This window comes from Camellia sinensis, chromosome 10, assembly GCF_055761805.1.
Source record: "Camellia sinensis isolate YWXY chromosome 10, ASM5576180v1, whole genome shotgun sequence".
Classification (NCBI taxonomy): domain Eukaryota; kingdom Viridiplantae; phylum Streptophyta; class Magnoliopsida; order Ericales; family Theaceae; genus Camellia; species Camellia sinensis.
In genome coordinates, this window is record NC_138970.1 from 141,254,592 (window position 1) to 141,269,919 (window position 15,328).

Genomic DNA, 15,328 nt, shown 5'->3' on the forward strand with positions numbered 1-15,328 from the left:
ACATTCAAAATTGCTCATTGAAATCTTCAAAACACACAACTGGCATCACTGATAAATTGCATCCATCCAATACTTACTGAATTGGCATGAAATGGCATCCATCCATCAAATGGCAACCAAAACCAAACAAGCAAAATTTACATACAAATCAAGAGCAGCATCCATAAAATAGAGCATCACGCACGAAACCAACATTCATAAATTTGTCATTCAAGTTTTCAAAACACACAATTATTTGTGACAACCAAAATACTACTTTTACATAGTTAAGAAGTTCAAGGCAACCATTCCAAACAAAAAACCATTAAATGTACAAAAACCCCCCAATGAAAAAGTGATGTGGATGCTTCCTTTTTTTATCCAAAAAAAAAAAAAAAACTTCAATCTTTTGTGCAGTGGATGCTTCCTACTTCCATGCAGTGGATTCAATCTCCAAGTTCTCCCTTTTTTCTGTCTAGTGGATGCTATTTTAAGGCCACTAGCATTGTACACTGGCTTGCCTCTCCACATTATTTAACCCTCCTTTCAGCATAGTCCACTTCATTGTTAGGTTACAATCAAAAAGGTAAAATTGCAGCTTTGAAAAAGCTTTATAATGACATCCAAAAAGAGAGGAAAAAGTCCAAGGAACAAAGAAACTCAAGTGAGACAGCTACTAAAGAAATGATTGTGTAATGCCACAAGAAGAAGTTGCTTCAAAATCCAATTCTCCAATTCAGCTCCACCTTCTCCGATCCTCTTCCTCATCTACTGGAGTATACCAGGATGGTCGCCGCTTTGAGTTGCTTAACCTGTAGTTCAAGAGCACCTCTTCATCACAAAGTGGCCTAGTGGCCACAAGGACAAGAGCCTTAAGAACCAGAACATCTGATTCACCGTTGCTAGATCCCCAAGATTTAAACCAAAAACTTCCAAACCTCTTCATCTTTGCTTCCTCTCCACTTCTAAACTTTATGTTTGGTATATAGGTTCTCATATCCTTCTCAGCTAACGGAAAATCATAAGGGCAAACCATTACATTTGGGACCATATCTTTTGCAGGGTGGTTCGCAAAATGGGCAAAAGCTAGTGGGTTTCTCCGCTCCAACACATCGCCACTACTGGCCACTCGTGTGGCTTGCAAAGGTTTATTGAGCATCTTCCAAATTTGGTCAGAACCTTTATTATTAGCATCATCTTTCACATTTGGCCTAGATTTAATAACACTAGAGAGGTCCCACACTTCACGGATTTCGCCCCCAACACCCCAAGGCTGTGCATTGATAACAGTTCCGTCATACCTTGTGATCAAGTACGGGTTGTGTGTATCAACTCTTGGATATCCAGGAATATAACGGTAATAAGCTGGAGAGTAAATTATTCCGGGGTAGAATGCTATTACAGTACCAACATCAGCTTGACCATCTATGAATAAACCTTGGCCAGCGTCCTTATGCGGAATTTGAGATGGTTTGAGCTCAAGAGTGTAGCCTATGATATTCTTCAGACTCTGAGACAACTCAGCAGGTTTTAACGGTATTGTATCAGGTACAACTGTGCTGAAAATTCACGATAATCAGGTTCCAGCATTAAAAGTTACTCAAAATCATTGGGAGTTCCACACCAAATAATATAGGTATAAATTAGCCAGATGACCAAGCTAGGTACTGACTACAGTGACTAAAATTTGCTACAGGCACACAAACAGATAAAATTATGTAATCTTCTGCTCTTTCCATTGAATGCAATCAAGATAAATTCAGCGAACCAAGTGGCAATATAGTTATTTTAGTACTAGAACATTCAAACCACAGATAAAATTTTGTCAGACAATTTTAGTGGGGGGAAAAACAAAGCATTGGTTGATCATCAATAGATGATAGATCTTAATAGCTTCAATGCTCCAAGAGGTCCTGGAAACCTCATTAAAAGAAAAAACAATATAACAATAATTTCATATAGATGGTTAATCATCAATAACATGTCACATAAAAGGACAGAACAACATCAGTAACATTAATTGGGAAAGAATCTGCGGTTCTGCATATCATATTGAAATGACTAAACCGCAATATAAAGAAATTAGCATATAATAAAACAACCAAGATATGCATAAAAGATGACTAAATGCTCATCTATGAAGCACGGATACTTCAAAAAGGGTGACGTATCCGTATCGGATACTTATCGGATACCGATACTCCTCGGATACTCGCGGATACGTATCAGATACTTCTTAAAAGTATCAGATACTTCTTAATTAATTTTTTATTAATTTTGAAGTATCGGATACTTAATTTTGAAGTATCGGATACTCGAAGTTATATATTACTTATAATATTTTGTTTAGTTCTTTGATAAGAGGAATATAGTGAGAGTTAAAGTAATAGAATTTGTCAAATTGATGTATCCTTGTTGTCTCTCTCACTTCTCTCTTGCTTTTTCACTCTCTCGCGTTTCTTCTCTCTGCTCTCATTCTTTTTTTGGTGTTGGCATGTAAGGATGATGTTTAATTTGCATTTGCATTTGCATTTGCTTTTGCTTTTAGTTTTGGATGTTTTATGAATGTTTGAGCACTTTTAGGTTAATAGGAATCCCTCTCCTTATTTATTAATTTACTTTAAGTTTTATTTTCATGCATATTACATTATTAAAATTATATATAAAAAAAAATTATGAATGTATCCCCGCTGTACCCGTATCGTACTTTTTCAAATTTTGACATATCGCCATATCCACATCCCCATATCACCATATTCGTATCCGTGCTTCCTAGGCTATCATTGATGACTTAAAAAAGTATATTTGCTGAAATTTTTATTTAAGAATGGTTTTTTGGCTTTAACTAAGGTCTTGTAATATTCAATGATGAAGGGAACAAGTTGAAGCTATTGACCTTGAAGACTCTTAGTTTTATAGGAATCTTTCTTCTTCATCAAGTTGTCTTTTGCTTTAGGTTTTATTTTTATGCATACTGCATTACTAAAAATTGTTAAAATAATATTTTTTACGAACGTATCCCCGCCGTACCCGTATCCTAATTTTTCAAATTTTGTCGTATCGCCGTATCCGTATCGTATCGTACCCGTATCCCGTATCCGTATCCGTATCCGTGCTTCCTGGATGCTCATTAAAAAAGAAAGTTTGTAAGATCATACAATGCTAACATCCCAACTATTTATTTCAGATGCACACGCGCACATACACACACAAACACACAAGGGGTCACATCAAATGAAAAAAGGAGTTTCGAGTCGCCTTATGAGGCACCTTGATACCCACTATCCTTCTTTCCTAGTTCCCACACACCTCTAATCATTTTTCACAATCAGTAACTTGTTCTCTTTTTTGTTTTCTTTCTTTTTTCCTTTGAAAATAGTCATGATTGATAGACAGAAAAATATAAGGAAAGAGATGTTATCTGAGATGTGTGATTGTTATAGTATTACTGGGAGCAGCAGAGGTGAAAGCCACATCGGAGGCCTTGCTTTTGATAGTGCCAAATGTCATGGTAATGGGGAAGTGAGATGGGACAAGGCATTAAGCACAAGTCAAAGATCTTTTGTCAACACGCTTCCTAGATTTCTAAGAATGATCTCATAGTTTTGCCATAGTTGACTACTAGGATTCACATACCTAGACCTGTCAAGCTCTTCTATATCAAGTTACTTATGCAACAAGACCATAGTTATTGTTCAAAATAACCATGTTATTATGCATTGTGTACTACCTTTATTGCCCATAATAAGATGATTTTTCAAGACCTGCCACTATATACTTTCGGCAAGGAGCACTTAAAGGAACCAATTTATTCACAGTTCACTCTCTTTTTTTTCCAGATGTCAAATAAATTCAATTTAAAACAATAACACAAAGCGATGAAAGAAAAATAACAAATAAAAGAAAAATAAACCAAAGTCTTAGATGGTTTCAGTAAAACTATCTACTCATTCTATAAGATAACAATAAATATTCTAAGATCAATTTTACAAATCAGGAAGTGGGTAAATTTAAGCAAACTCAGTGTTAGCTCAAATAGAATAAAAAGCTGTAGTAATTCCAAACACTAATAAAGTGAAATTAAAAATGTCCCAGAGTTGATAAAAACAAATTTCTGACAGTTTGAAATAAAGACGCAGATAAATACTCACCAGGACTTTTATTTTGTGGGCTCATCCTTCCAACAGCAAGGCCAAGGCCGCTACGGGTCACAGCAGGATTCCTTTGTGAAGTTGATTCAGATGATTCATTTATGCTCTTTGAATCAGGAAGAAGAATTTCATCCATTGATGCACAGAAGGTTTTAATTTGAGAATGGATGTTTTCTTGAACCTGTTTCTGTTGATCAGCAAGGGAGGCCTTACCAGCCATATCAATGATCGCCTCTGCATCTGATTCATTAGCATTCCTTCCTAAACGATTATAGCTGGATATGCAAGGTTTTCATAAGGAATTAAGACTAGCATGACAAAAAGAAAAGAAGGCAACTATATGGCGACAAAGGCTGCATCGTGTTCACATGAAGGCACATGGTAGATTAGAGCATCAATACATGACATGCAGAATATTAATCATGATGTTTGTCTCAATCTTCCAACACTATGAAAGTGAATTACCTCGTCAAAGCTCAACAACCATCTATGTTATATGGACTCGGGAGCGGGTGTGTATCTAAGGGTTGGACACTTCAAAACTAAAAATTAAGGATACGTGGATATAGATTCAAATTTGGATACGGGTACAAGGATACGTTAAATAGTTATTTTTTAAATATATTTATTATTTTTTATCTTATGTATTATTTTTGTTGATAATATTTTTAATTTTTTATATAAGTTTTTTATTTTTAATTGATATATATATATATATATATATATATTATAAATAAAAAAATATAACAAATAAAGAATAACAAATTATGTTAAAATAAATATAAAAAAAAATGGATGATTTTTTTTATAGATTTTTTTTAATTATATATGATTTAATTGAATTTCTTTTGAGAGAGACAAAAAAGAGATTGATATTCACCGACATAGAGAGGAGAAGAGAGAACAGAGAAGAGAAAAGAGATCGAGAGAGACGAAGACGAAGATGAAGATCGTCTATAGTTGTTCTCGTCAAAGACGAAGTCGAAGTCGAAGGGGCCATGCTTGTCAAAGTCAAAGGAGAAGTCGAAACCTGTGACACAAGAACGAAGGAGCCACGCTTGTCGAAGTCGTCGAACAGAGGATCAAAGCCAGCGCCAGGTTCTCTCCTTGCTCTCTCTTTCATTTTTTCTACATTTAGGGCAAAATAGAGCCGTATCCATTTGTAAAGAACTATATCCCGACCGTATCCCACATTCATACCCGTATCATGTCGTGTCGTGTCGTGTCGTATCAACATGGGTACCTCCCAAATTTCAAAGAGTCCGTGTAACATAGACAATCATAAATTATTGTAAACTTATGCCCAGTGTTATTAAAGGCGCGCCTAGACCCAAGTCCCATCCAGGCCCAAGATTTGTGCCTTGTAGTCTATGAAGCATGGACACGCCAAAATGGAAGCCGTGGGGGTGTCGGATACAGGGACACGCCGGGGACACGCCGGAGACACGCACGGGACACGGCATCTGGCGTGTCCCCTTAATTTAATTTATTTTTTTACAGGGGATACGGAAGAGACACTGCGGGGACACGCCATGGACACAGCGAGAAGAGTAAAATGAAAGGGAAAACGAGTACAAACCTGGTCAACAATGATCCAGAGCCCTTCGACTTCGACGATCCAGAGCCCCATTCGACTTCGACGAGCTCTGTCTCTCGCCTTTGCCTTCTCAGATCTCTCTCTCTCTTGCCCCTTTGCCGTCTCAGAGCTCTCTCTCTCGCGCCTTTTTTCTCTCCCTCGCAATCGTGATCCTCTCTCTCTCCCCTGCGATCGCGATCGTCTCCCTATCTCTCGCTTCTGTCTTGCTTCTGTCTCCCTCTCCCTCTCCTTCGGCTCTCTCCCGTCTTTATCTTCTCGTCTTTTGATTCATCATATATAATATATATAACTATTATATAATAACTATTATTATTTTATATATATATTATATAATACCTATTATTAATATATATTATAACTATTATATAATAGTTATTATATGACATATTATAAGATAATATATACTTATACATATTAATAAATAAAAAAAAATAAACACATGTATGTAAAATAAAATAAAAAAATTAATTAGAACACATTATTTAGAAAATATAATAAATAAATAAAATAATTAATATGTATTAAAATAAAAATATTTATAAAAAAAATTAAAAAATTTGTTGTGTCCTCTACCGTGTCCGTGTCCCCATTTTTTAAAAATTGCCCTGTCCCGTGTCCGTATCCGTGTCCGTATGCGTGTCCGTGTCCATGTCCGTGCTTCATAGCTTGCAATGTTCTAGCCTAGTCAACTTCGATAAGGCGCTTGACTGGTCCAAGGCTTAATAAGGCCCAAGGCTTGTGTCTTGAGGGCTTTTTTTTACTGTTGCTTTAATTAGTTTTGTTTAAAATCTAACCATTGATTTAATATGGTACAACTATAGAAGATCCCTACTCTTCAGATGCCAATACATTAGGCATTCAACCCCAAATCAATGAAAGAAGAAAAATTAGCCCTAATTCCTAATCTCCAATGAACACTAAATATTTAACACTTCATTTTGTTTACGTTGAACCCTATTATTTACTTATCTATATATATATATATATATATATTTTCCCCATACAAAGTGCGTCTCACTTCAGTGGAGCCTACGCCTTGAGCCTAGGCCCCAGGAGACCTCGGCGCCTTGGTGTGCCAATCGCCTTTAATAACACTGATTATGCCAAGTATTGCTATTCTATTATTGGAATCATACGGTTCGCGATTCAAATCATACAATTCGATTTGATTCAATGAGTAGTCGATACGAACATGTTGCATAAATCACAAATAGTTGTGAATCGTGAGTGAATCGGTGAATCGATTGATTCACTTTTGATTCGCTGAAATCAACTTTTTGGCTTCTTTTTTGCCTTTTTATTTTTGAAAAAGGGTTCACACAATTTTTCTAAGGTCTTTAGGGTTACTATATGCTATCCTTTGACTTTCTCCCTGCCTATTTACTCTCAAAGATTCAAACCTTGAAAGAAAAAGAAAAAAAAAAATTAGAATCTTCTCTCTACAATATTGTAGGTTTTGATAATCAACATTACCCTAGTGTTTATACTTATAAAAGGAATCTTTTGAAGGCACCTAGTGAGAATGGTTGATAAGAAATATTTAAAAGGAAAAAAGGTAAGGTGGAGGTCTTATATGGGAACATGTGTTAACTTCTTATCTATTAGACTACTTGATCATTATTCAAAACAATATTTTTAGGAGTTTGAGTCTAAATATTTCATATTATAAGATATATTTAATCCCTAAGTAAGTGTATAGATATAGTTTTCTATATGATCCCAAATAAAAAGTAACCGAACCTTTACAATTCACAATTCGATTTTATTCGCAATTCAATACAATGCCATTTTGATTCACAATTCGAATCCCGAAAATTTCAAATCATCACTAGATGTCAAACTACTTCCTCCAAGTTGAATAAGGGAAAAAATAATAATGATGTAAACTAAAAGTTGTTCAAGGTCAACAACTAGATCTCTTAGCTCCTGCTAGTCAAGATCTTTTTGTCATTTAAGCCAAGTTCATTAAGTATTTAATAAGTTAATATTGTCCCATTGGTTAGATTTTTATCTTGAAAGGCATTACGTTAAGAATTTACAAAATGGAATGCATACCCTAATTACAAATTCAAAGCCTTACTATTAGATTTCTAGGTAGAAACAAAAATTATATTTGCTCAAATTGAAATACCATAAAATTATTGTCAATAATAGATATACTTCAGGAATTCAAGATGAATTTGCATCTTATTATGACCTTTCCAGAATATATGCCACCATTTTCAATACATTAACAATTGTTAAAATTTCTTCTTTTTCAAGGCCACAAAACTCAGGTCAATCAAGCATTAATGCCTTCGTAACTTTAAAGCACAAAACACAGGTGTTGTGAAAGGCAAAAGCAGGCTCGGGACAAGAGTAACATAAACAATGGTTAACTCAATAACCAAATGATACTAACCTGGTGTAAAGAAAGAGGCGATTTATATCAGCCTCAAATTGAATGTGCCTTGGATTTCTAGCAAATGTGGGACTTTTTGCAAGAATTCTCACAACCTAATAGCAAAATGAAGAAACAGAAAAACCTTATTAAGAAGATGATGGAAAGATTAAACAGCAGCAATGTTTAGGACTAAAGCAGGTGGGCACGTTTAACATATGAGGGAATCTATCAACTAACAAATTCTGCTGTACTGTAACAAGATCAATTATCCCAAATTGGATGCAGATGCCAGGTTGTAATTTTGTGGCCAACCCAATGGGGTCATTGATATTGTAAATACATATTTGGAATAAGGAGGTGAAATCTGTTAGTTGGTAGGAAAACTCCCAAAACATGCCTAAATAGTAACACAAATATTCAAAATTTTGACATGAAGACATCTAAAGCAGTTGTATTGAGCATATTCTAGATAACTCTTTGTCCCACATGTAACCATAAATTTTTATTAAAAGATAAATAAATAAATAACATTGGAGATAAAGGTGCAACAATGAGTAAGGTTAATTGACGGTGGGGGGAAGTGAATAATAGGTAGTGACAAATTCAAGTATGGAAGCTCCAGCTGCTCCACTATTTATGTATCATCTCAAATATGGATTCTTCAAAAAAAACCACCCACTTCTAATGAGTAAAACCCCCTTGAATGTAATCAAGACAATTGATTCAAGTTAACAAACCAAGTGGATAGTGTGGTCTGCTTCCACAAAAGAACCTTTTATATAAAGGTGCATGTGCAATTAAAATATATATACTCCTTCTCTTTAGAATCTTTTGGTGCAAAACATATCATGTTAAAAACCTAGCCAAAGGTTAAACAACATGGCTCTAAATCATGGTACTAGGAGATATAACTATAAGGGTCCTAGTGTAACAGTATCAAGAGTATCAAGTGATACGCAAGTTGCAGTTGGACTGAAAAACAAAATCAAAAAGTGAAGAAAAACTACTCATCATATTTTGATGAGCCAAAGCTAATTCCATTTCCCTAGCAAATAATAAATAAATAAATTTCGCAAATTTATTACAGTTTTTTTTTTTTTTTTTTTTTGTGTTTTTCTTGCATAATAGTTTCCTATGTATGTGAGGTAGCTGTTATCCCACATCAATAGAACATAGTTTATTTCTATTTTTCCCTTTTCACATAAATGTTCAAGTGACCTAACATGTTCCCCCCACTTTGTATTTGTCCCACCACTTACAAAACCTTGGCGCTCTTATCATTTCCTATACAAACTCTAACTAGTGACAATTGTCCATAAGATTACGGGTGGCCCTGGCTTTAGATTGCCCAACCCATCTGGTGGTCTTATGTATACGTCAATCTCACACATCTACATCAATCGTACTATTCATTATTTTTCTCCCTAACCAATTTTATTCTTCAAAAGCAAGTAAAAAAACTTCATTTTTTGCCATGAACTTGTAAAATTTTGGGTAAATATACCCACCCAGGTTAATGAAATATACAATTGATTCCCTCACATTTTGAAAATTACATCCCGCTCTTTGAGGTTCCAAACCTCATCACAATACCACCTATTAACCCACCATCAACTAACGAATTTTGATGACATCATCATCAAAAATTTCAAAAATACCCATTTTAACTTTAATAACCCAAACCTAAACCTAATCCCCAACCCTAAAAATAATGAGATGTGTTATGATGGAAGAAAACAAAGAACGAAAAGAGGGGTGAGGCTAACAATGATCTACAATGTTGTTGGGTGGAGGTGTATTAGTTGCTATGATTGAGGGATTGTTGCGTTGTTGTGCGAGGGGTTGTGTCTCTCTGGAATGGTTTGTTGATCAATTTTTTATCTGTTAAAACTTGTGGTTGTTTGGAGGATGGCTACAATGGTGAATGTAGTGGTTTGATGATCGATTCAGTGTTGGTTGAGGGTGGAATGGCGGTGGGGTCACAAGGGAGGATGGATGAGTGATGGTAGAGGGTTGGGGTGGTGGGGAGAGTGTAAGAGGATTGGGGGTGGCAGGTGAGGGTGAATGAAGGATGAGGGGTGGCAGGAAAAGGTGGGAGTTAGTAGTTAAGGATTGGAGGGGAGGATGGTGGGAACGCCTTGTCCCAAATCTTACTCACAAATGCTTACAAGTTGTTTGAAACTTTGATGTAATGCTTAAGTGATGTAAGATTTGCTATGTTTAAAGTTGAATTATTGGGCCACCACTTTCCCTCACACGATACAACATGCTCACATTCTCAAATTCCTCTTCTAACTCAATCAATTTGGGGATTTCTTTGGTAATGATAGGAATTGGGGGTGGCCATGGGTTTCACACAATTTCCACTAACAACAGCGTTGCGTTGTTGGGGGTGTTGTCGTGGATTTTGTTGGTGGATGATGGCAGTGTTGTGGCAATGGGTGTTGGCAATGGCACTGTTAGCCATGGATAATGAATAGCGGCTGGAGGTGGTTGGGTGCAATGGACGGGGAAGGATACCATGGATAATGAAAAGTGGTTGGAGGTGGTTTGGTGGCACTGTTAATCGTAATGTTATATAATTTTGAAGTAACAGCAGTTCAACCAACTTATAGTTGCCTCTAGTTTTCCTCAAAACAAAACCATTTTAATCTACTTACCCCAAATAAATTTTAACAAATTGCAGCAAAGAAAATACTAACCTTACTTTTCCACTCAATGCACACCACCATAGGCACATATAAAAGGCAAGGAAATACAGCATAATAACCTAGTCACTCTCTCTATTGTACTAGGGTTAAAAAAAAAAAAAATTGAGAAATTAGCTTAAAAAGCTCCGCAGAAATATTTTCGTACGAAAATAAAAGTAGTAAATTTGTTAGTACATTCGTTCATTTTCCAGGCCCAAAGTCCAATCCTTGTCGCAAACATATTGGGGGTAGGTAAATATCGGATTTTGCATTACGAACAAATATAATAATAAACCCTTAATTTGGATGTTCATAGTTATGTGTGGGTATGCCAATTAAACTAGTTTTGAATGTAAAATGAGTAGTTCAACCAAACAAAAAGAGAAAGAGAAATGAATTGGAAGCAATTTCAATCAATTGCAAGCATTGTCCAGAAAGAATCATAGATATATACCAATAATCAAATAAAATTAACAACAAATTTGTAAAGCATTCATATATACATACATACATATATATATATATATATATATAGAGAGAGAGAGAGAGAGAGAGAGAGAGAGAGAGAGAGTACCTCTTGAAATTTCTGGAAAAGAAAAGCCATGAGATGGAGAAGCAGCTGGGAGTCAGTGTTTTTGTTCTCTCTCTATCTCTCGGAACTGAAGTTGGGGGGTTTGGGTTTTAGAGGCACCAAACCAAACCCTACGTTCGGGATCGGAGCCCCAAACCAACGCCACGCAACGGATTCGGGTTGATCCGAGGTTCCACTGTTCCACTGGATTCGGGTTGGTCCAATCCAAATTTATTGCCATTGTTTGAGAAAACCAACCAGTTGAGTTGCGTTGAGTTGAGTGACTTAACCTTGGAAAGTTGATTTTGAGGTTTTTTTTTTTTTACTAAAATAGTCACGAAAATAAAATAATTTTTTTAGCTCAATAAGATAAACATCACATTTAATTCATAATTTCTTCCCAAATCAGGCTTTTTAGTCTTAGGCTAAAATAGTTAAAAAAATCAAAAAGCTAATCTACTTCCCAAACGAGCTTTTAAAACATCCATATCAGTATCAATAGATATAGATTTTTGTTAAATATTGTTAATAAATTATAAAATTCTTATTCTATTAGTCTTAACAAATTATTTTAAATTAATTTTTGATTAATTTTGCTATAGAACACCGCTACATGTAGCGATATATTGTTCACAAATTATATGATATTTTGTTATTTATTCTTAATTGTGACGTTACATCCTGTCAGATGACCGATTGTTGCACATTTTTTTTCTTTTTCTTTTTTTAGGAATATGAAACTGCATAGATATATCCTATACACTTTGAATGTCCGGCCAGACAATCGTTGTCGGGCACAATTTTTTTTTTTTTTAAAATATGAAACTGCATATATATAGCAATACAAAATTAACTTCTCCTGTACTTTGTCTGCTTTTTAACAATACAAAATAAATATTTTACAAAATTTAATTTTAGAATAGAAAGTCTAATATAGTGTGTACATACAAAAAGTACTAACTAAAATAGAAAAGTAGCTTTTTAATTATAATTTGACTCAAAATTTGTTGAGATTGGTGTGGATGCTCTTAAATGATAAACATTGGCAAATTGATTGAGCCTTCGTTTGGGAAGAATTTTTTTAGCCTGATTTTTTAGTTTTTTTTTACTATTTTAGCATAGTTAAAAGGGTTTCGTTTGAAATGAACTTTTGATTTTTTTTTATAGTTTTATAAGGAAAAAAAAATGAAATGATTATGATTTAAATATGATATTTTGTCTTATTACTTTTTAACTTATTGGGTAAATTACAAATACACCCCCTGAGGTTTGATTAAAATACAAATCGCTCCCTGTGATTCTGAAAATTACATTCCACCCCTTAAGATTTTTTAATTTCATAACAAATCACCACTTTTATTAATAAATTATCAAGTCAATTAACAGTTTTTAATGATGTTATAAATATGTTTCAATTAATAATTTAAGTAATTTTATTATTGTATAAGAGAGAAATTATGAATTTCTTTTTTTTTAGTAAATTCTGTTAAATAAAAAAATTTAACAAGGGGGTATTTGTAATTTTTCAAACTACAGAAGGCAATTTATACTTTAAGCAAACTTTAAGGGGGTGTATTTATAATTTACCCTAACTTATTTTATCTTTTAGTAAACTAAATTAGTTTTAACCATCTTACCAAACAAAACCTAAAATTTATCAATTTACCAATAACCCACTTATTTATGCAAAATTATTTTATACTGAGCTTTTTTAAATTCTAATACCATTAGTCGGGTGGCACTTATCGTTTTCATTGCATAGTTTTTCTTAATTTGATTATTTTGTTTATTACCTTGTAAAATGTAATTTTGAATAATATCATATATTTGATTAATTTGTGAGTTTTTTTTTTTTTGTCAATATTTTTAGAATAAATAATAATTTTTAAAAGAAAACACAAAAACAAAAGCAAAAAAACAAGGTTGTATATTAAGTGATTTTTTTTTTTTTTAATTTTGTATTTCTACTTGTCCAACTTACTCAAACTATTGGTTTAAAATAGTCAAAATATTCAACTAACTTGTCAATTTTAAGAATAAGTTGGTGACGGGTTGAAAAATTCTTAATATGTCAAAAATTAATTTTGTTTATGAATTTTTCACAAAACCAACCCAAATCAACTTGTGTGCACCCTTATTTGTGGGACAAAAGTCCAATAAAAAAATATATATAGAAAAAAATAAATGAGAAAATATCATATAAATACTTGTAAATTAGTGGAGTTTAAGTGAGTTGTGCTTCTAGTGCAACTAACTGCAAAATTTCTACTAATTTGAAATTATTAATTTTTCCAATTTCATTTGTCTATATTTCCCTACAAAAAAGGTAAATAATAAGTTATTTTGAACAAAGTGGTAAAGTAGAAATAATCTTTCCAAAATTTTAACAACTTATTAATGAAGTTAAATTTTCTATACATATGCATGTAGATGATATTATTACTGAAAATTATGGATAACCACTCTATAAGTTTTTGTTAGAGTCCTAGTACACAAAAAGTTCTCTCTCTCTCTCTCTCTCTCTCTCTCTCTCTCTCTCTCTCTCTCTCATGTCATCTTAGATTTTGAATGACACTACCATTGGCAAATCACAACTACCGTTGTCATTATCACCAATTTCTTCATCAGATTGTTTATGCACCGTCACATTCACTTGACTTCAATGACCTCGCACAATGACTACTGCCTTACGACATTATTCATGTGTAATCTTTACCACCTCCATTTCAAACATTCTACCACCAACGCCACCTTATTGCTTCTTCGTCAGCTTCTATGGTCCAGATTTGTTTTGGTTTCTCTTTATCTTTTTCTTTCTTTATTGTCTCTTATTCTTCTTTTTGTCTCTATCTATTCTCTATCATTCATTTCTTTGTTAAAAAATATGTAAATTCAAAGTCACACAGTGAAATACAAACACTATAAAATACACAGTAAACCTTACACAATGAAATTTTTCATTGCACGATGAAATTGCATTGGAAGTGTTTGGTAACGTTTGGTAACGTTTACGTTTTTGGTTTATGTTTACAAAAATTTTATAAACTAGTTTTTGTTTATTTTTAGAAAAAAATAAATTATAAATGCGTTTGGTTTGAACAAAATATTTAAAAAAATTTAAAAACAAACTAAAAATATATGTTTGTTCAGGCCAAAATGTTTATCATTATTGTGTCTCAGTAAATTTTCACTATGTGAGTTAATAAAATTTGGCTTTTTGCACCCAATGATATTTTAATTGAATATTAAAAATTGTAAAAAGGAAAAGAAAATGCAAAAATGTTATAATTGAGGGCTCTAAAGATGGCAACTTTTGATTTTTTTTTTTTTTAAAAACAAAATTTTACTTTGCCAAAAAAATCAAAGAGACGGCGAAGAAAATACTGGCTACTGGGGGGGTGGGAAAATTGTCATCGGCAGCCAGAGATAACGGTCAGAGGTAGCCGCAACTAATGTAGTAAGGGTAGTGTAATTTTATAATTGTACTAATGGTAATTTTGTCATGACACAACCTCACAAAACATCCAAAAATATATAAAATAAAATAAATTAAATTTTTTAAAAGACATTTTTTGCCACAACAAAAAGAGCCTAAGTAACATGTCCAAATATACACAACCAATACCATTAACATTTCCATGAACAATAGCACTGACTGGCAAGAATATATAGGGTACAATTATTTTATTTTTTTGGTACTGTTGGTGCTAAAATTTGGAAACGTTCCGTCGATAGGTGACATGGTAGGTTGGTTGATATGGCATGAGTTGCTGACATGGCATATTAAGAAGGATGTGTCAAGGGACCTTTTTTTTAAGGATAAGGAAGGTGGTGGCAGAGAATCAAGGAAGAGATCAAAGTTCAAAGTAGCAGTCCCTAGAATGTCGAGATAGATATGCAAATGGGAAAAAAATCAAGGAAGATCAAAACTGAAGGCTGAGCAAGTCAAGTATAAAA

At 33.6% G+C, this 15,328-nt stretch overlaps 1 protein-coding gene across 2 annotated transcripts; it reads right to left on the reverse strand.

The window, feature by feature from the left end:
• Window positions 1-176: 176 nt before the first annotated feature.
• LOC114309386 (uncharacterized) lies at window positions 177-11,649 on the reverse strand. Of its 2 annotated transcripts, XM_082892453.1 has the most exons (4): window positions 11,375-11,649; window positions 8,129-8,223; window positions 4,131-4,405; window positions 177-1,533 (listed from the first exon to the last, which is right to left on the reverse strand). In XM_082892453.1, the coding sequence occupies exons 1-4, from the start codon at window positions 11,402-11,404 to the stop codon at window positions 716-718; spliced, it is 1,218 nt and encodes a 405-aa protein (XP_082748579.1). In that variant the 5' UTR covers window positions 11,405-11,649; the 3' UTR covers window positions 177-715. The 2 variants fall into 2 exon arrangements, with proteins under 2 accessions (XP_082748579.1, XP_028110904.2); XM_028255103.2 differs by lacking the exon at window positions 8,129-8,223 and having other exon boundaries at window positions 11,375-11,512.
• Window positions 11,650-15,328: the final 3,679 nt, after the last annotated feature.